General features: G+C 41.7%; 1 protein-coding gene across 1 annotated transcript; it reads left to right on the top strand.

The window, feature by feature from the left end:
* Nucleotides 1-6,871: 6,871 nt before the first annotated feature.
* On the top strand, nt 6,872-24,943 carry pard6b (par-6 partitioning defective 6 homolog beta (C. elegans)). The gene is made up of 3 exons (XM_026368123.1): nt 6,872-7,207; nt 8,576-8,798; nt 20,779-24,943. The coding sequence occupies exons 1-3, from the start codon at nt 7,145-7,147 to the stop codon at nt 21,693-21,695; spliced, it is 1,203 nt and encodes a 400-aa protein (XP_026223908.1). The 5' UTR covers nt 6,872-7,144; the 3' UTR covers nt 21,696-24,943.
* Nucleotides 24,944-25,944: the final 1,001 nt, after the last annotated feature.

Raw genomic sequence — 25,944 nt, 5'->3', positions numbered from 1 at the left:
TATGTTATGACAGCGATGCAAACTATCACCAGGTATAAAAAGCTTAATCGAACCTTATTTAAAGGGCAACTACACAGATAACACAGATTTCAGAACTCAGTGACCTGCTCTCCCACATTTTTCAGCTAGAAGCAGTGTGATATTTTAATACAGATGACATAAAGGCGCTTAAAAGCATTCCTTTATGTATCTGTTCTAAACTAGAACCACAAAATGTTGAAGATCATTTAACTATATTTTATCTGCTGCTCGCAGTGTCTTGACATCCATCAGCATGTTAATTACTTTGTCATTTGAGAATACAGTGGGGAGTTTTTCCCAGGTCTTTATATATGACTTATTTAAAAAATATATAAAGTATATCCACCTTCCATAGTATCATAAAGATGCACCTCGATCCACCACATACAAAGTGAAGACTTGTCACATCTTTAAGTAGCCAAAAATAGTTCCAGGAACATCTAGCATTGCTTGGTAACTGAAATTCAATTGCCCTCCAATTTAGCCTCACAAGATCAGAGCGTTATTATACAGTATCTCTGGTGTGTTGAAGAATAAGGGTTTAATGTGAAGAACGATCATTTCGCTGTTGGATAAAACCAATTGTCAATTGTGACAATGATGGAAGAAAAAACACTGTTGTCCAGTTTCCATAAAAAGCTGTTAGTCTGACAAGCCACACATTTCAGATAAACCTCGTCCGAACGTGCACATTTTCGGGTGAGGTCTTAAAAAACATGAAACAGAATGTATAATGTGTTTGTCAGGTAGCTGCACAATGACCGTTTGTGTTTTGGTTATACAGCTGGTAATAAACGTGGATCCTGTCTGCATGTTTGCAGTGATCAGAGGTGGAAACACCTGAGTTAGAAATAGAACGCTACAAGATTAACCCTTTGCTGAAGGACACCACTGGATGAAAACTCTCCCAGACTGAGGAATCAATCAGAGTTTCACCAAGTGAGTCATACTGTTTGACTAACACAGGTGAATTAACAGAGATCAGATGCACACGTTCACTATGAATATTTTTACCTTCAGGTATTTCATTAAAACCCCATCCTTTGTCGTCTTGGGATGAGGAATCTAAAATGGAGGGAAATTACCCCAGCCCAAAAGGGAGATAGAGAGAGAGGCAAGAATCTCCTTGGCTGGCTAGTCAGTGTTGCTATGCTGTTGCAAGGAGCCAGAGAGAAGGAGGAAGGGAAGGATGGAGGGAGGGTGGGAAGGAGTGGTGGGGGAGACTGAGGGAGAGAGAGGCCTGGCAGACTGTGGGGGAGGCGGAGGCCTCATCTGCAGTGCTGTGTGCAGAAGGAGTGCTTAACAGCCTTTCAAAGGGGGAAGGGGAGGGTAAGAGAGGTGAGAGAGAAAGGGAGAGGCAGGGAAGGGAAAGGGGTGGTGACAGGGGCTGGGGGAGGGTGGGGAGGAAAGAGGGAGCCAGCAAGGGACAGGAGCATGAGGGAGGAGAAGCAGAGAGGTTAGTGGCAAGGTAGAAAGGGGAGGAAGTGATAGGGGCAGACGGAGGAGGGGTGCAGGGGGAAGGGAAAAGGAGAAGGAGGAGTGGGAGGTGATGGCAGCTGTGGATATGTAGAGACCAGCGCCCCCTGTAGCTGGAGGAGGGAGACGGAGAGGCCCTGGTGTGTTATCAGACACAAAAGAGGTGAAAGCTGCAGACACAAAACAGCCCCTGCACTTAACAGGAGGGAAGCTAATTGGTAAAACTGGGCGCCGGTTCGTTTAGCATTTGCCCCCCCCCCACCCTACCGGCAGCGTGCATCCACCTGAGTGGCGATGACGAGGGTGATGAAGTGGAGAAGGAAGGAGCTAGAAAGGGACACAGTTTAGAGGAGAGGTGGAGTCGCTGATGGCGCCCCCTGTAGAAAACAGACAGGAGACAGGGTGAGATTCTTTATTGTTGGAGGGGGGGTTGATGATAAATTTCTGCGAGTGTGGGTGAGACAGTGGTGGGACGACTGGGATGCACATGAACTGAGCAACACTTCTTCTTCAGATGAATATTGTATGTTGCTAGAGGTCATCTAGATCAGGGAGCCACACAAACTGGGACAATACTAAGACAGAAAGAGAGAGGAAAACAGGGGGGAGGAGGCTAAAGAAAGGCCTTGCAGACTGCGGGGGAGACAAGAGGCTTCTTCTGCAGTGCTGGGTGATGGAGTGGGGAGGGCTGGTGTGAGTGGGTGGCTAAAGGGGGAGACACACAGATAGAGCAGGGGGAGAGGAACAAGCAGGGAGGACTGTAGAGGGAGATGGAGATGGTTGTAGACCTATCCCACGACTAGCGCCTCCCACAGTCAGAGAGGCCTGTTTGCACACGGACACACAGCAAATGATTCATGGAGATAATACTGTGGAATTTAATCATTCTGTAGGCAGATAAAGATGTGATAAAGAGTGGAAAAAGAGTGAGACCTGTGGCAAGGCGACTGAGAGAGAAAAGTGAATTGAGATGGGAGCGAGACAGGGAGCATAGTGAGGCTGAAAGACGTGGAGATGTGGGAGGAAAAGGGAGACAGCAGAAAAAGAAAGAGACATTAAGCCGAAGAAGAAGTCACATGATGCAGGTGACAGGAAACCAGAGTTGTGCCATTTTCTGGAACACTTTAGAGAAACACGAGTGTATATGGGTAACGTCACTAGGTCTGACCATGGTCAGTACAGCGAGAATCAGGGAGGAACTCAAAATCACCACAGGTAAGTGAATACATCACCACAGGTTGTTGGCTTGTCTCTCAGGAAGCTCAGCAGGTAATGAGTAAGTATAGTGTCTTAGAATTGTTGGCAAGTTACAAAGCCCAAAGCTTAATGTGTGGTTAGATACTCAGCTAAATGGATCAAAGTCCTGTTCAGATGATTCAAAGAGCTGCAGCCAAAAAAGACCAAATGACACATCACTGTTCAAACCTTTGCACTGGCTTCCAGTGGCTGCCTCCGTCACGTTCAAAGCTTTGACACTTTACCTACAACTCATCTGCACCTTTCCCTACTGGACACCCTCATCCAGGTCTACAATCACTCCCGCCCCACAAGGAACCGTGTCTAGTGGTCCCCAAGCAAAGCTCTTCAGCTCAGCGGTCTCACGATGGTGCTTGACTCTGCTCGTTCAGCAGCCTCGATCCAAATATGATGAAGAATCTCTTCCGCTTTCAGTGTCTTCTCCCTGACTTAGCTGTTCTGCTTTGTGCCTCCACTCACTTTGAATAAACACATGTGCCAAATGACTACATTTGAAAATATGTACATCCAACGTCTTTTTATTAGGGAAGGAGGAAGTGTTGTGCAGATTAAAGACAACACATGTTGTAAATAACATCCTATTTGCCAGTCAAAATGAGGATGAACCTTTTCAGGATGTTGCAATGAATGTGTCTGCAGAAACTCAACTCAACTACCCAGCACACTGAGGGCTTTACCTGCAGTGTATATGTGTGTGTGTGTGTGTGTGTGTGTGTGTGTGTGTGTGTGTGTGTGTGTGTGTGTGTGTGTGTGTGTGTTGGGGGGTGAGTGGATGGCAGTGGGGATCCAACTGGAGCTGGAGCAGGAGCAAGGAGAAGCTTTGGTAGCATGGTGACAATGAGGAAGCTGCTGGCGCCCCTTGTAGGTGGAAAGAGGATGTCTGCTGCATCACATTGTACATATCTGAGGGGTGGTGAGACGCAGGGGAGAGAGGAAGTCTGCTGAGAGGTCAGACAGACCTGTGTTTATCTGCAGAGCTGTGCACACAGCATGCGGGGGGGGAGAGTGTGATCGAAAAGTAAGGGAGGAAGGAACGATACAGGAAACTACTAGTGATTGTGTGGAGGGATGTGTCATTTTTAGTGACTGTATAAAATGATGTTCTCACAACAACTAAGATGATTTCTTGTACTGACAATCCGAAGCAGTTCAACAAGTAAATACTAAATAAATAGAGTATATACTTCCGAGAAAATACTTGTTTCCTGTTCATCTTAAGGGAGACAGGGGTCATGTTTTGATAAAACAGCAGCTCTTGTGGCAGTCAGTGTCATGCTCAGGAACATCTGAGGAACGTTTGCCAGCACTGCACCTGAACCTGATTGTTCAGCTGAAGGACAGTCTCTTTAACCGCCACATGGCCCCGCTGCTGCTATAAAAATATAGTTTTTGTGCAAAAGGAATTAATTTGTTCTATGCCCTTGGAGTTGTTTTCTGTGGTTTTTCAGTACCTGGGAGTTGGTGCATCACAGCCTCAAATTCTGGAACAGCGTGTACATACTACAGTATGTGATTCAAATATCTGCAGATGCAACAGTTCATTAAGAACAATGCAACTCTGACAAAATCTATAAGTAGGTGTGATGGTAGGGAGCTTTAGAAAGTAAGCAGTAATTCTATACAGTAAAATGTAGGAAATTGATGGTGATGGTTTAAAGTAAACTGTAAAGAATTGACATTTTAAACTATTTTTGCTGTGAAGTCAGATGAATGTGAAATATCCAGTCTGGTATGAACGTATGTGGCTCAGTGTTATCACACATTAGACAGATGCTGTACAACTGAGATTCAAGCTGGTTCAGTCCACATTTTATGTTGTAGTGATGAGTCCCCCTCAACTCCTCAGTGCAACGTTGAGCTCTTTGTTTTCACTTGTCACATCACTCTCATAGTGTCGTTTTCAGCATCTGTGTGTCGACCCTGGCGAAGTGTGCATGTGGTGGCTACCGAAGAACAGAGCCTGAAGGCACGACATGGAATTCTGAATGCAGGGGATGTGAGACAGGATGGACTGTACTTTATTTTAGTAGCTGTCTTTTATGGAGGTCAGACTGACTGTTTAATTGAGTTCTAATGATTTTACTGTTCACTTTAACTGTCCTGTTTAATTAACCGTTTATGCTTAACACTGAGAGAGCGATGCCAACACGTAAAAGAAAATGAAACGACATTTTCAGTGAAAGATTTATAAAACCACGACATCAAAGCTGTTCAGAGACTATAAAGTTGACTTGTCCTGCACAGCATGTTTTTGTAATATGCCATCACTATTTTCAATCCTATTCTTTTAGTTCATTTAATCCAGTAATTAAACTCAGATGAAGTCAAGTCCTTAATCTGATAACACAACTTCACAAACAGGCAGATGTATTTTCACAATCTCTACTGTACTTTTATTGTTCCCGTGTTTACTGTTCACCCCTTTTCTGACTATTTCATTAGTAATTTTATTTTCTCATATGTTTTTTGTTTGTATGTTATTTTGTTGTATTCTGTATGTATTTCCTATGTTTATGCAATGTCAAGTTCTAGGTTTGTACACTGAATCATTAATTTAATTCAACCATTCACTTCTTCTGTACAAATAAAGCTAATAGATGCAACTATCAGAACGGTGAGGAGATGTCAGTAACACATGTTTGGTCTAATTAGTCACATGAGTGAAAAACTTTCAGCCATGTGACAACACTGAGTCACACCTAAATATGCCAAATAATGAATTGGGTGTGTAGTCCTTAATTGCTTTTTCATTCAGTTTGTCAAAGTAATATTTTATTATAACATTTATTTGCCTGACTGACATAAGTCGAATGACTGTTATACTATCAGATAACATATTCATTTAAGTTAGAATTATCTTTAATTACAGTAACATTAATGAAAATACCTTTCATTGATATTGGTGCTTTATGTTGACCACTCAGAAATGCACACAATGTACTAATACCCTCACAGTGTACATACTGTGTATGTGTAAGTACAGTAGCAGTAGACATGTTTAACATTTGGCCACAAGAGGTCACTGTAGCATTTCTATCTAACATTTCATGGTCACATTCACACACACTTTGTATGTAGGACCATATAAGACATCATAATGACTATTTTACTAACCTTGGTACTTATTAAAGTGCATTTTAAATACAGTACTTTGATATTTCCTTTTTTAGAGTTGTTTATACTTTTTACTCCACTATGTTCTACTTCTTTAGTAGTGTGTGCATTTTACAGTACAGTTGTTTTATTTGCTTTATATTGTTTCTAACTAAAGCATACATGTCTTACATTTAGAATTAATAAAACCTATAACAAAGGCCTGGACGTTTTAGATTTTTCTTTAAAATATATGTATTAATGCTAAGGGAAATTAATTTCTTAGTTGAGAACTTTTGAAGTTAAAAACAGAATAAAATAAAGCTTTAATGTCCCCAAAGGGCAGTTTGACTTATAGATGGAATAGAGTAATAAGGCTAAAAGTAAATTTAAGTTCCTCATAAAAATAAGATTTTTGGAGAAATCTAAAATGTTTTACCTTCATTACGTTTTTGGGAATCTGCACCCACAAAGTATTTAGTAACTAAAACTGTAAAAAGAAAAATGTAATCAAGTAAAAAGTACTGTGTTTAACCCGGAGTTGTAGTGAACTAAAACTAAAAGCTGTACAAATAACCTCTCAGGAGTTACTTGTAGGCTGCTTTACTTGAGTATCCATTTTATATCTATTTTTATATTCTATTTTATTTACTTTTAAAAATATTGATTAATAAGATTAATATTCCTCTATATTTAATGTAAAGCATTAGTTACGAGTTACACTTTGCAGGTTGAGATTCTTATAAAATGTTGATGCACCACCTGCGGGTGGAGCCCTAACATTAACAACACCCTGCTTCTATAGTATTATGTAATTAAGAGCATTAAACTTAGCATTGTTTAAAATACAATTTTTAAGTGTAGTACTTTTACTTTCGTTCTTTAAGTAGAACTTGTAGTTACTTGAGTAAAAAGGTAAAGGGTACTGCTTGTGTCAGAAGGGGCTTTTAATTTGAAGTGAAGCGCACTTGAGGGCTGGAGGCGGAGTCTTTTATTTTGAAAGCAGCTCCCCTCGCAGCCTCGGTGCGGAGACTCCGGCAGCGGCAACTATGACGGGAGAGAAGTTGACGGGCTGAGCTCGGCTGGTTTGGCAGCCCCCCCCTGTCACACTGCTGGAGAGACACCGCCAACCTTTGGGCGTAGACAAGTCGTGGGGAACGGTCCGTGTTACTGGAGGAAGAACCGGACACCGACGTCCAGGAGGTTTCGGACACAGCGGCGGCGGCGGCGGCGGCAGGAACGCGGCGAGTGTGTGAGGGCTTCGGCGGCTGTGGTGCCGCTGCGCTGCTAGCGAAACATGAACAAAAACCACCGGGTGCCGAGCAGCCGATCGCTGAGTGCCGTGGAGGTGAAGAGCAAGGTGCTTATGGCGACTTGTTTGTCACTTTAATGTGTTTATTAGCAGCCGGTGGAGGCTAATTTAGCCTGCTAGCGTCAACTGGCGTGATAGCAACTTACGATGTCGCCCAAATGACATAAATACAAGCTAAACCGTAACTAGCCAACACAGATTTAACACTCCTAACTAGCTCGGTGGTAGCTAGCCATAGTTAAACTTTGACTTTGCCCGTGAAGTAGTTTTATTCCACGTAAAGCTGATAAGTTTACACTAGCTTGTAAGTTTGAAGGTGGTGGTTAGTGTCACCTGTCACAGCCTCCTCCATGTCTGTGTCACCAAACACTGACTCAAACTGTGAGTGGTTTTCTTATTAGCTAGGTTTGAATCACCAGATTCAAGAATCAAGACGTTTAGGTGAAATCAGCCCGGTGTGAACTGTAAATAGCTGCTTGTCGTGTGTGTTTATTCCTGTCCGTACAGGTGTCAAACGGCCTGCGTCATGGCTCCTTCCGCCTCAGGCTGCCAGTCTGTCGCCTGTGGCACCATCACACACACACACACACACACACACACGGTGGACTGAGCCCTCATGGAGCCAGTTGTCTGTCAAAACTAGCTCTTTAAGCTAGTTGTGTGTTGACACAGAATGTGACATATGTTTGTGGCACTCTTAAGTCAGAGGTTAACTTCACCGACGTGCAGAGGTGGTAGCAAGTGACAACATCTGGAGGAGTTTCTCGGTAACGTTACAGATTATCTGTGAATTAACTAGAAACTCTTTGTTTATCTGTGTGCAGATCTAAAAGAAACAGGCCAATCTATACTTATTGTAATTGTGCTCTGCATCAATGCATAAGATGACCAGTGTCCAGCTTCCTAGTGCTTGTGGATCATCTTTTGTCAGTGCTGTGCAACAGTAACCACAACACCTCTCAGCAGCACCATCAATGAGACAATTGTGCTAAAGGCATCTGGAACCAGTGACCTAGTCAGACCACACAGATTACTGAGTAACTCACCGCACTGATGTTTGTGGGACTGCATGTATGCTGAAAACACACAGAATATCTTGAAGCAGCACTGTGAAGTGTTGGATCATAATTCATTTGCAAACACAGAAAGATAGAGATGCACACATCAAGTCTGCATTAATAATTTATCACATGTGGTGGTGGGTTAGAGCTTGTCCACATGGATGGCAGACTCTTACATACAGCCTACAGTGGTTTTGAAATGGTCTAGACTACTGGTGTAGGACTATGTATGCATGGATTGCATGAATAGGCTGCCTACTTCACCTCAGATATGTCACAGTTCTCCCCTGTACCCATGTTTTTATTTGTATACATGACTGTGCGCATGTGTGTTCACCTGTCTCTCCCACCCCAGTTTGGAGCAGAGTTTCGTCGGTTCTCTCTGGATCGGTCGAAGCCGGGCCGCTTTGATGAGTTTTATGGCCTCCTGCAGCATGTGCATCGCATCCCCAATGTGGAGTTGTTGGTAGGCTATGCTGATGTGCACGGTGACCTACTGCCTATCAACAATGATGACAACTACCAGAAGGCCATCTCCACTGCCAGCCCCCTACTCAGACTGTTCCTGCAGAGGAAGGGTAAGCGCGCGCACACACACACACACACACACACACAGAGCGAGAACGTATAACTGAAGTTTTAAGTCCATCTTAACTAATGAGTTTCTAGGTGTGACCTGTTGAATGCAGGGAGTACCCCAGGGTCTGCTGGCCCGTATGGGTCAGGCCACATGCTCTGTTTTGTTTAAGCTGTCTTGCTGTGCCATATGACCACATATAAGCTAAGCCACTTTGTCAGAAGGAGATTAGTGGGGTCAGTGTGTAGCGCTGCATGGGACCATGTTTCAATTACACGCTCCAGACACTAGCCCCACACTGGGCTCACTGCTGCTCACACACGTGCACCAAAAAACACACAAAAACACTCTCATAGAGGCTTCACACATCAGTCATGCAGTCACACAGGCACTATCTGGTAGAAAAGATAGAACAAAGCCAGGACACACACACACGGTAATGCAGCCACAACCCCCCATAGACCCCCTTAAAACCCTGGTTTCCCTCCAGATTTTTCAAACCCCTCCTTAACCTTACTGGAAGCACCAGGTGGTCCCAGGCTAAAAGGCTTTGCATTGTGCGAGTGCAGCAAATTGGCAGCTTATAGCTCATTTGTTATTTCTCTGCAGACGGCAGTTATTATCTGTAGTGATAGCTCTACAGTGAGTTAATGGCATCTCTATGTTAGGGCCAACTCAGAACATTTTTAACACTGAATACTAAGCACTGCTTGTTTATCTGGAAAGTATTTCACAACTTTAAAATTTTGCTTCCTTCCTTGACAGGATGAATTATTTTGTTTTGGAAGTCTACTGATAATCAGTCTTTCTTAATCTTGTTGGGTTCTTGGTAGTGTCATCCGCCTCAATTGAATCTAAACATATTTGTATAAAAACGCTCATTTAATCAGGCAGGTCAACTCCAAACTCATATTAATATTAGTTATAGTCACAAACGTACTAATATTAGCAACGTAGGAGGGCGGTCATAGTGGTTTGGTCACACTTGGTCTCACCTGTGCACATGAGATATTCCACTAAACCAGTTTGTGCACCATTGTGTATCGTTCCAGATTCTCCATCTTGCCGTCACAGATTGACTCATAATGCCATAATGTGACTATTGTCTCCTTTATGACTGAAAAATTGACACACAGTTATAATTGACTTCATTATAGCTGTGTGGTTTTGTGATTATTACCATCTCTACAGATGCTGGATTTGACTCAGACTGATAAGCTCACTAAAGGTGTATGCCTGCCTGAAAGTGACAGGCAGCTGCAGTGGACAGATTGTGTTGAAATGTTGGGTCCAGAATATAATGTATTTTGGTCTAGAATTAAACCAGAGTCTGAATATTGAGTTTGTGGGTTTTAGATGTTCAGCAGTAAGATGTGATGAGAGGTTATTGTTGTATAAGTGCAGGGATTCAGGCTAGGCAGCGGTGTGGGCCAAAGTTTGTTCGGACTTGGAGCTAATAAAAACAACTCTCAATCTCCAGTCTCAGTGTTTGTTAAAAGGTTTCTGGCAGATCATTTCAGTTGAGGTCATCTTCATGTGTTTAAAACCAAGCTCTCAGTACAGATCAGTCCAGGCTTTTCATGTGAGCTTATTTTTGGCACTGCATTTTATTAGTCTGTAAGACTCACTCCTGGGCTAGGTGCTCTGGGGGTGTTGATTATTCACTGATGTGTAACTGGTGTGATGGATGGACCTTAGTCTGTGAGTGTCTGTTGTTGTATTGTTGTGGTCCGGTCCCCGAATAAGGCTCACATTGTTGTTGTTTCTGCATGAACACTGTAACACTGACCCGCCATTAGTGTCGTATTGTTCACCTCTGGAAAATGGGGCAAGTGTTTGTGCCCCGGACTGGACTCTGAACTTTCCCAGTCATCTTTAAATTTTCTTCTGCGCACACCAATGCAGTTGAGCAGCAGTGAGTATCCCCTGCACCCTGCCCTCCGTCTGTGAACAATGAGTTGGTGACTATCGAGCTGGGAGTGAGATGTTCACTGTTTACTGGTTGTCAAGGCAGCGCTGAAGAGGCCGTTCATAGGTGGATTAACAGTGCCGGAGCCTCTTTAAGACTGATGAGAGCTGCAAAGCATGCTGGGAGCAGCACTGCTCGCATTCTCACTTGAAAACATAAATTGTTTATGGTCTGTCTAAACTCTGTCTGTCTCTACAACTTGCTATGTGTTGTTTGATTATCTCATGCAGTTGCAGTTACTTTGACTCTACACGATCTATTTTCGTCTATAACATGCAGAATGTTATGATGCACTGATTGGTGAGAGTTGTTTCCTGGTTTACCCTATTTCATGATAAGCTTAGTGTAAATGGAGAACATAATAGTAATTAACTGTTGATGGTAAATTGAGCAGTGTTGATGGTAATTTCGTATTTTTTGTCAATGACAGCTGTTTTAGAAGCGGACAAAGAGCAGCTGTTGCCAACTGCTTGGAGGCATTTGGCCTTTTGTTTGTCACCAGTCAGTCAGCTGTTTGTCCTAACTCCTTGTCTCCTTTGTAGGGTTACATTGGATCATTTTTTTCCATTAAGGCAGAACACAGTTTCAACATTGCAATACCGCAATTGCAGTTGCAACTTTTTAAAAGGCAGATTCTAAGACGTAAAAGAGGAGTAAACACTTCTTATGCCTCTTATGAAGTGAGTGTGAGTGGATCAAGAAAGTTCAAGAAACAAGTTGTGAAGTAGGACTGGCAAATCATGAGATTTGTGACCATATTTAAGGCTAGTGTAGAATGCCCTCACACATATAATTCAGCTACTCTGAAGGAGCTGTAAAGAGCAGCAAAGTGCGTAATTCAAGAAATGGAAATATTTACTGCATTATCCCTACGTATGATTATTTTCCCATATCGTTTATTCTTACTTTACAAGAAATGATAATTGAAAACTAATTGCAAAATTATCTTCACAAGACAGTCACAGAGTATAAACGTTTACATGTATAAATATAAAGTTTATATAAAAAATCTAGTTATTAATTAAAATTAAATATTGACATAACTTAAGTAATGGTGAAGTTTTTAAACTATTAATTATACCTAAAAAGTCATCATATGCATCCTTTAGCTTTTAGAGAAATGTATTGTTGATAAATGAATTTGTCAGTGTTTTTTAAGGTGGAAAAAATAAACTAAATATGAAATATTTTGGCATAAGAGTAAGAATCAAGACCCTGTTGTTCTTAAACCAACATGTTTTCTAGACTTTTTTGAATTGTTTGTTATATTGCACTGAAAAAACACTTGCAATAGAACTCTGTTGTTTTTCATGAAAATAATGTGATAAATGTTTCAGGTACAGTACAAACAAAAGTGAGATCGGGGTGAACTATGACACACACTCACTGTCTGACTCAGCCATGTTTATGTTTCATTGGCTTTACATATGGTTGTCTGAAGAGATTTTCCCGGGTTCGAGTGACACCATGTTTACCTGCATCAATCATCCAGAACATTGTCTTTGTACTTGCACGGCATACACAGACTTTCCAGGTTGTCATCAGTATAGTGGTAGCAGCTTTTCGTGCAGCCTCTCTCAGGGCGTGGATTTGTTTTGTCGTGACGTTGCTGATTGCTCACACAGTTTCGAGTGGCTTGTAACTCTACAGTACTTCGGCAGAGGTGAAAGGTATGGAGAGGGAGAGGAATGCTGCTATTTGCGTATCCTAGCAGGGACTACCCTGGTAATTAGTAACCAGAGCATGAATCATCTGACCACAGAGAGGAAATGTACAGTGTTAAAGTGACAAGCCAAGCGAAAGAGCAGGTAACAGTAGCAGTTCTGCACTGTGAGTAAAGTAATGACAGGAAGAAATGCTGTAGGTGTGCAGTGACAGAGAAGGAGTGATAACGTGACAGTAAAAGAAAGATATATATACTGTACATATAGAGCAAGAAAGTAGTGAGAGTCAAAGCTTAAAAAGTCAGAATGAGCTCGGCTGCCAGGTCATGTAAGGAAGGAGGAATTTATACAGCAGTGGTTTGATATGATGGGATTAAATGAAGGAGACAAAGTGGTGGCAGGTTGTAATAGATGTCGTGTTCCCAAAGGAGCCCAGGAGAGAAGTTTAAGAATATAAAAGACATCAGTCATCCCTGTTTTTCTCTTATTAGGATGCTGTATGTGATGAGTGAGGGAATGGTGGATTCATGGCACTGGAGGAGGACTGCATGGAGGAGGATTATATATTAGGCCTAATAAGTGCAGCGGAAGGATGAAAAGGGGAGAAAGTAAACAGTGTTAAAGAGGGAGTAATGTATAAAACATTGTTTAGCCAAAGTGTGTAATTAGACATGTGAGGAAAAGAGAGGGAGTAGTTTAAGTGAGATAGGAATGCAATAAGAGGGAGACATAGGGAGAGAGAGAGGAGGATAGTACGAATAGTATTAGTGAAGGAGGAATGCAGAATGAGGCCCAAGTTGGGGAGGGTGGGGGAGAGAGAGAGAAAGAAATAAAGAGAGGGAGAGAGATGGAGGACGAAGGGAGGGATGGGGCATTCTGAGTGGAATGTGGCCAGCCTCTGATCACGTCTGCTGGCTAGATTAGACAGGACAGCAGGCCAGCCTGGACCCTCGGCTACAGGGCCAGACTCGACCAAAAACAGGGGTATATAACTGGGCAGGGAGAGGGAGAGGGAGAGGGAGAGAGGGAGAGAGAGAGAGAAAGAGAGGGCTGTCGCAAAAGAAGGGTGAAAGAAAATGGAGTGCTAGAGAGCATTGAAGCCTGGCAAGCTAAAACCCTGCTCTCTGCCGTTTAAAACCTGGCTGGATGAGATTTCATGCAGGCTGCGAGAGAGAGGGTGGTTTAGATGGATGGATGATGAATGAGGGGGGGTGGGGGGGGTAGTAGTCCAGGCTCATTGTTGAAGAGTCTGTCAGAATTTCTCCACTCAGAGTTGGGTAAGGAAGATGAATGGATGGAGGGAGGGGGTTGAAACACAGAGTGGGTGAGAAATATGGAGCAGGGAGAGATGGCTCCTTGGAACAATGCAGACAGACGAGGAGGCAAAATGACAACATGAAAATAATAAAGAAAAAGTGAATTATTGATCACTGCAAAGATAGTGACTGAGCCGTACTGAGGACTAATGAACAGGAAGGAGTGTGTAACCCTGTAACTGCATCTGATTGTTGAACTTCGTCAGCTCGGGACTCAAAAACATGTCGCTGATACATTTCTCAAGAGTTGAAACAAAGTAGTTTGTGGACTAAAGAAGAATAGATTTTCTGATTAAAGAGACCAATGTGGGGGCATTTATTTGTATTTGACAATAAAAAAACATGGATAGACTGGAAACAAATACAAGACTTGAGCTGGTTTCCATCCAAATCTGATAATAAATTAAAATATATTAATAGTGTGTGACATTTTTATTTTTGGCTTGCTAACTGATATATCCGTGTCTCGTTCATTTTTAATTAAAAAGCATTCTTTCTATCCTCTGGGCTTGGTGCTAAAGCAGTGTTGATATAAAGAAGGATAACTTTTATGCTTATCTGTGAATTTCTTTCAGCACACCATTCCTGCATATTTACCTTGGATTATCAGACACCAGCCAGCAGGCTCAGACACACTGCTCCTAAACCCTGTTTCTTAACCACAGCCACTGTTTCTTCTTGTTTTGCTTCTTATCCTTCTGGATTGAGTTTTCCCCAAATGCCCCCATGTACAATAACTAAATTATTTTGTGTTTACCAAGTAAATAAAGGCAAGTAGATGAAGTAACAAAGTTATACAAGATTGAGTAGGGAGATTTAAGCTAAGATCAGGAGATGTTGATATATACTTTGCTAAACAATTAGACTTAATCCTATGATATTGCCCCGACCTTTGAAATACACAGGAGTCGATCTTTCTCACAGCAGACGTGTTGACTTCTCACAGCAGGAAATGCACAACTGGTAATAAATAACATTAGCAGTGTGACAGTGAACCTAAATGCACTGTACCTCCACCCTGAACCTGAAGCAGCTAAGTTCACCATTATCTATTTAATTTTATTTAACTTTTTATTCATTTATTTTTACTGTGGAAACAAAAAATCTCTCTTTTAAATTGGTCTTAAACGAACTGGTGCCTTTTCTCTAATGTGTATGCTGTTTAGTCTCTTATTGCTTTTAACTAGTGTGCACTCAGCTGAGAGTTCATCATCACCTTTACTGAGATCTAACTGCAGGTTGGATGTGTTGTTTTCCAGAGCCAGATGCTGAAGGCAGGACAGAGCCAGAAGTGCAGGGTCCTCCTAATCTTCCCTCCCCATTAAAGTCCCTATTCAGACGCATGAGCGACAGGCTTGTGAGGCAAGATTTGAATTCCCCCATCCCAAGTGGCTACACCTCCCTACCTTCTTCTCCTCCATCCTCCCCAACGTCTAGACCTTCCCCTCCCTGCTCTTCCTGGAGGCTCCAGGTAGCAGGGCTGTGCAGAAAGCTCGGGTTATCAGACCCAGCCCTAGCAACCACACCCCAGACTCAGCCTCCTTCAACTAACCCAGTACTGAAACCTACGTCCCCAAATGACCCGCACCTCTCCCCTACCCTGCCCTGTCCTCAGCTCAGATCCAGCCTCAGCCCGAGATCTCTATTCCTAGGTACCCTGACTTCCAGCACTAGCATTAGTCCCACCATGACCCGTCCACACCCCCCATACTGACTCTTAACAGCATATTTCAGTCTCAGATGTTATCATCCACTCCCTGTTCTAGTTAAGTTTCCATGCCAGGTGCTGTTTTTTGTTCCTGTATGTAAAAACACACAGCACTGAGAGGACAGATAAAGAAGCAGAGTGCTACAAGAAAAGAGAAGCAACTGAGGCAGAAAGAGGAGAATCTGCACGAGCAAGAGGGCCAGACGGAAGTAGAGACACAGGAAAAGGCTTCTGCTGTGAGAAGGATCAGAGAGACAGATTGAGTGAAGGGCACAGGGGAGAAAAAGTAGAGAGTGAGGAGGAGATGAGGTATGGCAGGAAGGAGAGGTGTTTGTGTCAGCACAAAAGGAATTAATGGAGTTGCTTCATACTGCATTGATGAGACTCAGACACGCATAGAAAAGTGTGTTCGCTCCTCATTAAGCCCTGTGTTAATTGTACATTACGTATTCCTACATTAAAGCTGCATGTTCGTCACAGTGTAGATTGCAGTCTGTGTATTTTTGACAAATGGCTCACATCACGACAGTGTAATAAAGCAGGACCGATGAATGTAATGATGAGAATTCACGAGTGAGATTATATCAGAAGGCCAAGACGCAGGCTAATGTTCATCACCAGACTCTTGAATAATGGATTCGTTCCTCAATTTTTCAGCTCAGTTACACGTTGAGACTCTGCCTTCGCTCCAACGTGCCTCACATCTCTCTAGGTCTCTGCATTTCTTAATCATGTCGCTCATATTGGTATACTGTGTAGACAGCTTCAGAGTTTTCACTTATTCTCCCTGCGCCGTCCTTTCCTCTGAACACTCTCCCTTTGACCTCCCTCCTTCCATTTCTTTCTCTTATCAGCAGCTTTTTATCTGAGCTGTACCAGGGAGGTATGTTCACCACACCAGGAATAGTAACACTCCGGGAATTTGCTCCTTTTAAAGTTTTTTTATTTAACCTCAACTCCACCATTGTATTCTTTTCTTCTCTCTCTCCTCTCTGTGTATTTTCTGTATTTCTCCTGTTTGTTCCACATCTTTTGTTCCACTCTGCTTCTGGTTTATCTCATGCTCACACATCCACACTGACACCTATGTTCACCTTCCTCCCCCTCCGGTATCATTCTGTGTCAGGAACACCGTGGCACCAGCTGCGTAGAGAACATCCAGGCTTGAGTTTTTCCAGAACACCACAACTTTCTTTCTTCGGGTTTTTCCTTACTCTTATCCCTGAGATGTGTTATGTTTGGATACTGTTGACAGGATGCATGAAGTACAATTCTTACATATCATAAACAAGTGAGATGGGTGCTGTGCTTTTTCTTAAAGTTGAGCCACCATTTAAAAATCTCTACACTTTATTATTAGATTTTTTTACTACTTTATTTACTTTATATTTATAATATTTCCTGGAGCGTGACTGCAGTACTGTTGTGTTATTGTGACATAATATGACTGATTATGTCTTTACCGTCATTCTATTAATTTTATAGGAGCGGCATAAATACTTGATGTGAACGTAGATGCAATAGTATTGCAACATTTCTAGTGGTAGTACTCGCTCCTTCCTGTTGTGTCACCTGGACACAGTATCAGGTTTTACCTCACACAGTATCTGTGACAAAAAGTATCAGGAAGTAATACAATGCTGGTGTCATCATTGTCGTCACAGGTCGTTCTGTGTCATTATTATAATGTGTAACCAGAGGTGTGTTGGAACAGGTACCAGGATGATTGGTAAAAGATAAAAGTTATTATTGTCCACTGAAAAAGGTGTGGCGCTATGTGCACACTTGTGCTATAACAGTTTTATAGTACATTTTTATAGCATATATATGTATATTATACACACACACCAGACACATAGCTGAAGTGTGTTTTGAATGCTTGCACATCCCACTTTTCTCAGCTATTAGTTGAGCCATGATTCCTTCATTCCTTCCTTGAGTACAGAAGGAGATGATCTGTCCAACCACTGCATGTCAGTTCAGCCAGTGGTTTCCTCTCTTCAGGCAGAGTTGTCTTAGTCCCTGCAGCGTCACCTCCTGTGTGTGAGTGTGTCCGTTACATACTACAGAGAAGAGCAAGCATCACTGAGTGTGTCCTCACTTGTGATGCTGCGCTGCTGGTTTGTCATTTTCTCCTCCAATGCTTCACTTCCTTCGCTCCTCACTGACTCCTTTCAAAGTGTGGGAAATCAGAGCAGGCATTGCATAGCTGGAATACCAAACCTGTGCAGAGCCATGGCAAGTGTACCACTGGAGATTATGTTTTCTATTAAGAGTTTGTGACTCATGTCTTAAGTATGAGCACTGATGTTTGATACCCTGCAGTAGTATCTTCAGTCACAGTTACTGTCTGAAGAACAACTTGATGGAGGTTTTTGGCTCAGAAAGACAGATTACCACAATAAAATAACAATTAAAACAGAAGAATCCAGGATATGTTAACCTTTACTCTCAAGTAGACTAAACTCCTAAAATGCTGTATCCTACAATTCCTTTCATACAAACAATACCACTTTTCCTTTGAGTCACTGTTCCTGGTGATGAGATGTTTTAAATAAATCTGAATGAATACATTTCTTGAGATTTACCTGGTAAATTGTTTTATTTAAATTAATTTGAAATTAATTTCATCAATATTCAGCAAAATGTATTTATATCCACTCAGACAACAGCAGCAAGTTAAGAGACAAAGTGGTAATGAGACAGTACAACCAGTTCAGTGTGCTATTTTCTCCAGTGCAGTGCAATGGTTCTGTCACCTTTAGAGTGTTTCCCTTGGAAAAAAGTAGAACTCTTGAACTACGTTGGCACAAGTTCTTCATTTATGTCTCTGATTTGTAGCAAATTGGCCAATAAATGTTGAAAGTGTTTAGACAGCAACTGTGTGATAAATACTCTCTCAAATCTTGGCATAATAAAACGTCTCTCACCTTCCCTCTTAGTTGAAAATGTTTAAATTAATCATTAGCCAAACCAGGTGAATACCTGTACACTCTTTGACCGCAGCATACCTCAGTCATGTTTCATGTGTTTACTGAGCACAGAGGTAATAAAGGTGGTGTTACACGTGCGCTGTGTCCATGAATGCATACCCAGAATAACATCTGTGGTAATGAAGGGTGGAATCATTAGGGCTTTTCTAGTTTAATCAGTTCTCCAGGCTGTTTTCCAGTGGCTGATGTTGAGGTGTCTCTGTCTTGTTGCCATATTCATTTCAGTTCCACTTCTGTGGAGGTGATGTCTTGACCTAAAAGGTTGACATTAATGACCAATCTGCACTGTTCCCAAGCCTGGTAGTAGGTTGTTAGTCATTCACTCTAATAGACCACAAGTACCCATTCTGTTCTAGCCACTTGTTATTATTGCACCATTGGTTTAGCTGTGCTCAGATATTCCCATAATGCAAAGGAGGGTAAACACTGTGCATGCACGTGTTCATATCCTGTTACAGATACTGTAAAAAATCTGTTGTTCTGTTTTTGGAGTGATTTTCATCATATACGGTAACATTTGATGGGTTGTAAGCTTTATTTGGATTGTGCAAATGTATTTTGAATATCATAAATGTAAATCTCTGCACTAGCGCAGCAGAGGACCATGCTGAAACATGTTCGAACATTCTGAAAATATTAAATTACCTTTTTGGATCACTAGTCTAATAATAGTATTTGTGCTTCCATGATGCCATCTGTGAACCTCAGCTGTCCTCACTTGCCAGACAACTAAATGACCTGTAAATTGGTATTTTACAGACAATATGAACAATAGTGCTGTGCCAACATGTCCTCAGGGCTCAGGCATCACGGTTAACCTTATACAGATGGCTGTGAACTGTGTGTGTCTTTAAATGCCTGCTGCAAACATTGCATATGTTGTTTCAATCTGTGCAGAGTTACACATGTCGTTTTCCAAAAGCTGCATTCATACACCATTTGACACCACAACAGCTCCCTCTTCTGTGTGTGCGCCTGTGAATGGCCCTGAGGGGCCGTCACATTCTTCATCCTCAACTATAACTCGGTTGTCAGATCTGGCCTTTTTATACGCTGGAGATGGATAAATAATATTGATGAAAAGAAGTCGAGAAAGAGCAAATTGTGATGTGTAGGGTTGCATCCTGCTATGCATGACTGAACTGCAAGAAAAACCTCTCCGTCAGTGATGAGGAAGTCACCTTTATGCCCTTTTTGTTCCTCTTTATGTAGAAAAAGCTGGATGAATATGAACAGAGTTTGGAAGAGGACAGTTATGTTTTAGCTTATTTCCTTCTCTAGGAAATAAAGATGTAGTAAATGCGTACACAGTATACTAGACAGGTGCCTCATGGGAACTGAAATGCAAGACTGTCTCAATTTCTCGGGACAATTCATCCTTTGTTTTGGTTGTAGGGATGAAGAGGGGAGTGGTGGGGTGCATACCTGTCAGAACCTGAGAGCTGGAATCATTATCAGCCACCTGAGTTGATAATTTCCCAGATCACAGACACACACACACAGTGAGAAAGAGAGACCAACAACAAGGGAAGAATTATTCAGTGTATTATTGCAGGAGCTTTATTTATAGAGCACTTTGATCTAAAAACAGCAAAAAATAAAAAAAGGTGGAAAAATTGAGGACACGTTCAAACATCAGATAAATATAGCACCAGAAACATGAGTTTGTCGGGCTGGGAGTGGACAAATAAGAAATCGAAAGACACTGAGATGTTAATGTTTAGCTGCTTGTTTTATGCTGGTTAACTACTGGAGCCAAGGTCCAGTTTTTGTCTTCTATTAATGTGAGCTGTGTTGGGTTAAAGTCTATAAGCTAAGAGTGTGCACACAGAGCACGGTTTGATGGCATCACACCGATTAGATTGGTTCTAATGTGACATATTTGGCATGTCACATTTACTGGTTCTCACCTGACATAGAGTCAGATTACTAATGATCATGTTATACAGTATATTGTGTGCAAAAAGAACATAAAAGTTGCTCATAGTGAAGCTACCGGTCGTCTTATGTGGCCTTTAGCGTGAGTACAACCTGAGGGGATTCTGGTCCTCGGCTTCTTTTGTGTGTTCAGCACAGACGCCCTGGAGAGATGCCTCCGGCTGAGAGCTGCTCTATTGCTGAGCTTTATTCATTCTCTTGAAACAACATGATGCAACAGAATGTCAGCCTGAATAATGTCTTAATGTGTAATGAGCCCTTCATGTTGATTATGGAAAATTGACCAGCTTTTTGTCTCTCTTTGTTTCTCTCTTCCTCTTCTTTTTGTCGCCCTTTTCCCCATTTTTATCTTCCTCTTCTCTTTCTCTACTTCCTCTCGCTTTTATTTTACAGAGGAAGCTGATTATACAACATTTGGTACCGATTCACTGACCAGGAAGAAGAACACGGTGCTTTCTGTGGTCCTTCTACGGCCGGACACAACCAGGAAAAAACCACCGGTGATCATCAGCCTCCCTAAGGACTTCCGACCTGTCTCTTCTATCATCGATGTGGACATCCTCCCTGAGACGCACCGCCGTGTTCGCCTGTACAAGCACGGTCAGGAAAAACCATTGGGTTTCTACATCCGCGATGGCTCCAGCGTACGGGTCACCCCACAGGGCCTGGAGAAGGTCCCAGGGATATTCATCTCTCGCATGGTGCCTGGTGGGCTGGCAGAGAGCACCGGCCTGCTGGCAGTCAACGACGAGGTGCTGGAGGTAAATGGTATTGAGGTGGCTGGAAAGTCTCTGGACCAGGTGACGGACATGATGATCGCCAACAGCCACAACCTCATCATTACCGTCAAGCCGGCCAACCAGCGGAACAATGTTGTTCGCAGTGGAGGAGGCGCGGCGTCCGGTAGCTCCGGACGCTCGTCGGACAGTGGGGCCAGCTACTATGGCTACCCGTCGCACGGTGCAGTCGGCGCCACAGCCTCCGTGCCAACGCACATCATCCAGAACTTCGCAGCCGGGGAGCTGGAGAGCGACGAGGACGACGAGGACCTGGTGATCGAAGCAGGAGGCGAGGCTGAGCCCATCAGGCGAGCCCCCTCCAACTATAGCATGCCCTCTATGCCTCGCTACGAGCCGCACCTCAACCTTCGCACCACCTCCAACATCTCTATCAATGCCAATGGTACTCTGCCAGTCAGCGGCAGCAGCGGATCACTGAACAACGCCATTGCCACTTCGACCACGCCATCACCAGACAGAGCAATGCAGAGGCGGAATCTAGAGGAGGATGGCACTGTTATAACTCTGTAGACAGGGCATGCACACACACACTAAACACTGGGACACACACTTGCGGAAGTCATGGACCAGCAAATCAAACCCCGAACATCCTGTTCCATCACACAGAGACTGTACCCAAGAAGCACAACAATATGTATAAATATTAAATCTCAACACTCACATTGAAATGTTTGAGCATCCTAACATTGCCACGTCAACCACCACACCCTATGTTGTGCTCCTCTACATGCCAATGACCAGGCATGTGTGCCATAGTGGTGACTCCAATTCTGCTGGCACAACCAATAGAAGCACTTGTTTTAACCCCAAAATGAATTCATAATTCCATGCCCTGATACTAAACGCACATTGAACTAAGAGTTTAGCTCAAACTTTTGTTGACAATCTGTAGTTTCTTCTTGCCTTGTCACTCCAGAACCCCACCTTTACACCACACTACGACCTCCTCCTTTTCCCTATAGGTGACCACAGCATGTGATTGGCTAACAGTTATGGTACTTTCCACACAACGCAGTACCACAACAACCAAGCAAGTGCTGAGATCTGCAATAAAACTGTGGTTTTTTAAGTGGAAACCACCTAAAAAAACAAGTCTGGGTTCTTAAGTTTTGGCTCAGAGGCTTTTAACCACTGTTTATAGCTGTATTTTCTCATTGCCTACTGTGTTAATGACGCAATGACTGAGTGATGATGAGAGGTTAATGATTTTAATCATTTGGGAGCAATTTTTCTTTTAAAATCCTTTTACCATCAGTTTTTTTTAATCATGTGACTATTTAGTTTCTGTTTATATACAATAACTGTATCTCAGAAGTGACTGAATGACCATTTTCCATCTGACCAACTGGAATTTACAAGCCACTCAATTGCTTCAATCTGGGAATGGGATATCTTCTTCATCACTTTCCTTCATATTGCACTTCCTTGTTTTTCCATGACAAGGGCTATTTCCCCTGCTGCATGTGTACAAGTGAGAAAATGTGAATGTGATTGAATTTTATTTTTGTTTGTTTGTTTTCTCCCTCTCCATTTCTTCTGGATAACACCTCGGTATGTCTCATCTCAGCGCTGTTCAGTACATTCATCTCTGTCGTTTTCTAGCCAGAGTTCACTTGGATGTGGTGTTAAACACGAACATATGAAAAGTGTTCTCTATATCTTTTTGATTTATCTCCATTCTCACTGTATTCACACTATGACACACTATGAAATAATGCAACACAAAAAACTCTATTCACAAACTAAAATATTGACTTTGGGCTTAAGTGGCACCTAAGTAACTGGACTGTAATAATAAGAGATGAAATGAATGATGCATACTGTAAATAAGACCTTGTTGGATTGAGTCATACTGAAACAAACACTCATGCAGGTGCACTTGGTACAATCTGATTCACTTTCTGTATTTGATAAAGGTGAGGCAGGTCTGCTTTATGTACAGTCTATCTTGGCTCTGATATGCATTTAAAATTTCCATTGAGTCTGATGCTTTCATGAAAAGGTCCTGAACTTGCTCACAGCAAAAAAATTGATTTGTTAGTTTAAGCCTCTTTTTTAACTACAGCAAAGATTTTTTAAAAACCATGTATTAAACCTTTTATGCCACTTTAGGGAAACGTACAGTTAGTGCAACTTTAAATTGAACTAGTGGGATTTCTTGTGTAATGAATTTCAACGCATCCAATACAGAAATTAAATCCAACAGTGATTTGCCTTTATACATGATGTCTGAGAAACTACAGAAGTTTGTCAAACTATAACCCAGAATCATGTGTAACAGGAGAAAGCATAACCGAATCACGCACACACATCCTAAGAGACATACCCTGCATGTTTAATTATGAAGAAACATGTCACCCTGTGCTGTGGTGTGGCTCGCTGGTGTGTTTTTAAGTCTACAGGACATTCAATTAAGCTGTGTCAGGTTCTGTAGACACAAGTCATTGTTGGTTTTAGTCTTTGGGATGTTTTGAAAATGCCAAATATAAAGGAAACCGCCCTTGTCCTATAATATGTGTGACCATATCTGATGTACGGTTCTCTGTGTAAACAAGTCGTTCTGACTTGGTATTACTTCCTGTTTGTGAGGTCGATCCATATCTCTTATTGGAAGTAAATATCCATTAGCGTTACATGCTGCTGCTAACTTCCCCCCTAAAGTGAGAGCAGATGGTTGATGGATGATTTATTTCTCATATTGATTTTCAGCAATTGCTCTCCTATTAAAAGCAATAACAGTGACCTTAGCATGGACTTTTTTTTTTTTTTTTCTTGCTCATTAAAATGTTCAGACGTACTCACGTGCACACACACAGTCACTTTCAGTAGTGTTTATTGGTTTGAGCTGAGCCTGTGTGCACTTATGATGAGACGCGCTTCATTCACATTTACACAGATCACTATGTGGTTATGTTTGTAGCTCTGTTTATTGTTTGAATATCTAATGAGCCTATCAAACAGTGAATATCTATGACTGGAAACCAAAACACAGGTCGTGTATGTGCGTCCGCTGCTGTATTGGATTTTCATTTTTGGCCTTTTGTGGTACAGCAGGTGATGATGGGATTCTGTCTTTCGTTCCCAACATAAAACGTCGTGATGAATGATACTCTGAATGGAAAGCCTTTACAAATCAATGTTAATTTATTTTCTTTATCTCTAACTTCACCACTGGACACTGGGATTGTAACCACGGCGCCATTTTTATTTATTCTCTAATCTGTCTGCATATTTTCTGTCTTTGTATACGTTTTATGACTTTATTTTTTATAACTGGTATGTTTTTGTTTATTCATGATTGCTGTTTTGGTCGGAGATTTCATGGTACAGTAGATGTTATTGCCCATTTTAGGATGATTTCAGTAGCTGATTTTACTGCTATAGATAAAGCAACAGGAGAATCTTTGCAAGACATTACGCTATTATTTTTCCATACTGTGAATTATCATTATTACTTTGCAGGAGATAAATATTTGTACTAGGTTAACCTCAAAACAGGCTACTTTACTTTGAGTCCAATTATTATAATTATTTTTTTTAAGGAAATTGATTTTTTTGCTTGCAGATAAATCCTATGGTATAGATTTGTAATGAAGATTGTCAGTATTTTCATATTGATGTTATACGTGATGTACATTTTTATCACATTTATTGAAGATGTTTTAAGATTCAACTGGAAACGTATGAATAAATAGATGAACGCCTGTAATTGCTGATTGGAGGGGCGGGGATGAAATAAACTAATATGTAGCAATCGTCACTGTTTGATGTGTGTTTGTCCGTGTTCAGAAATGGCTGTGGATACACTGAGTGGGCAGTTTATTAGGAACACCAAGCCAGAGGAATATTAATACTGCATTCCTGCACAGTGGTGAATCCTCATTAGTAAATCAGAAGCATAACATGATTTTATTGTCTCTTTTCTGTTGCATGTCTGTGGTTTAAAACACCAGTTACTATAGGTTTTTAATATTTAATGTTACGTCTATATCCTGCAATAAATCCTCCCTGATGGTGTATGACAAAAGTGCTATGATGATGCAAAGCAATGTGAATTTAAATTTATAATTTCTAATTAGCAGCCTGTCTCTTCCATCCTCAGGCTTGTTATAACGCCTTAAAACAGTGTTAATAGAAAAATATGTCTGACTCTGTCCCAACCCCCACAATCAGAGACTGTGTGCTGCAGCAGAGGGAAAGAAACAGAACAGGATGGAAAAAAAAAGGTAATATAAAAATTCATTGACAGATGCGTAAAAACACACATTGTTCAAAAGGCCTGTCGTATTATATACAGTATAAATGTGTATAAATAAAGAAATGGCACAAACATGACATTCGGACCACATGTTTTGTTGTGTCTAGATAATAAAGCTTTAGACATTAATACAGAAAATATTGATGAATTGATTGAAAATGCAAATTGTGTGTTTGTGCCTCCATATAAGAGAAACTAGCAGAAGGATGCATTAGAGTGAAGATTTACAAACTAAAACTTCATTAATGTGAAGAATAAACAGTCAACAGTTGAAATATTTTATAAAATCTGTAGATACTCTGTGACCTGTGATCTAGAAATAATGCATCTAATACTCGATTATGAGATTTAGTTTTCTCTTTGTGGTTCTTTGGTCTGTAATCTGTGTCTCCTTTAGGTTGTTTTGCATGTTTTTGTGGTTTCTGCATATTTGTATCTCTCTGTGACCGTTTTGCGTCCATTCTGCACGTCTTTGGATCCATTTTGAATCTTTAAACTGAC

The sequence above is a fragment of the Anabas testudineus genome, chromosome 7, assembly GCF_900324465.2.
Source record: "Anabas testudineus chromosome 7, fAnaTes1.2, whole genome shotgun sequence".
Lineage (NCBI taxonomy): Eukaryota > Metazoa > Chordata > Actinopteri > Anabantiformes > Anabantidae > Anabas > Anabas testudineus.
This window is presented reverse-complemented; position numbering and strand designations above follow the sequence as displayed.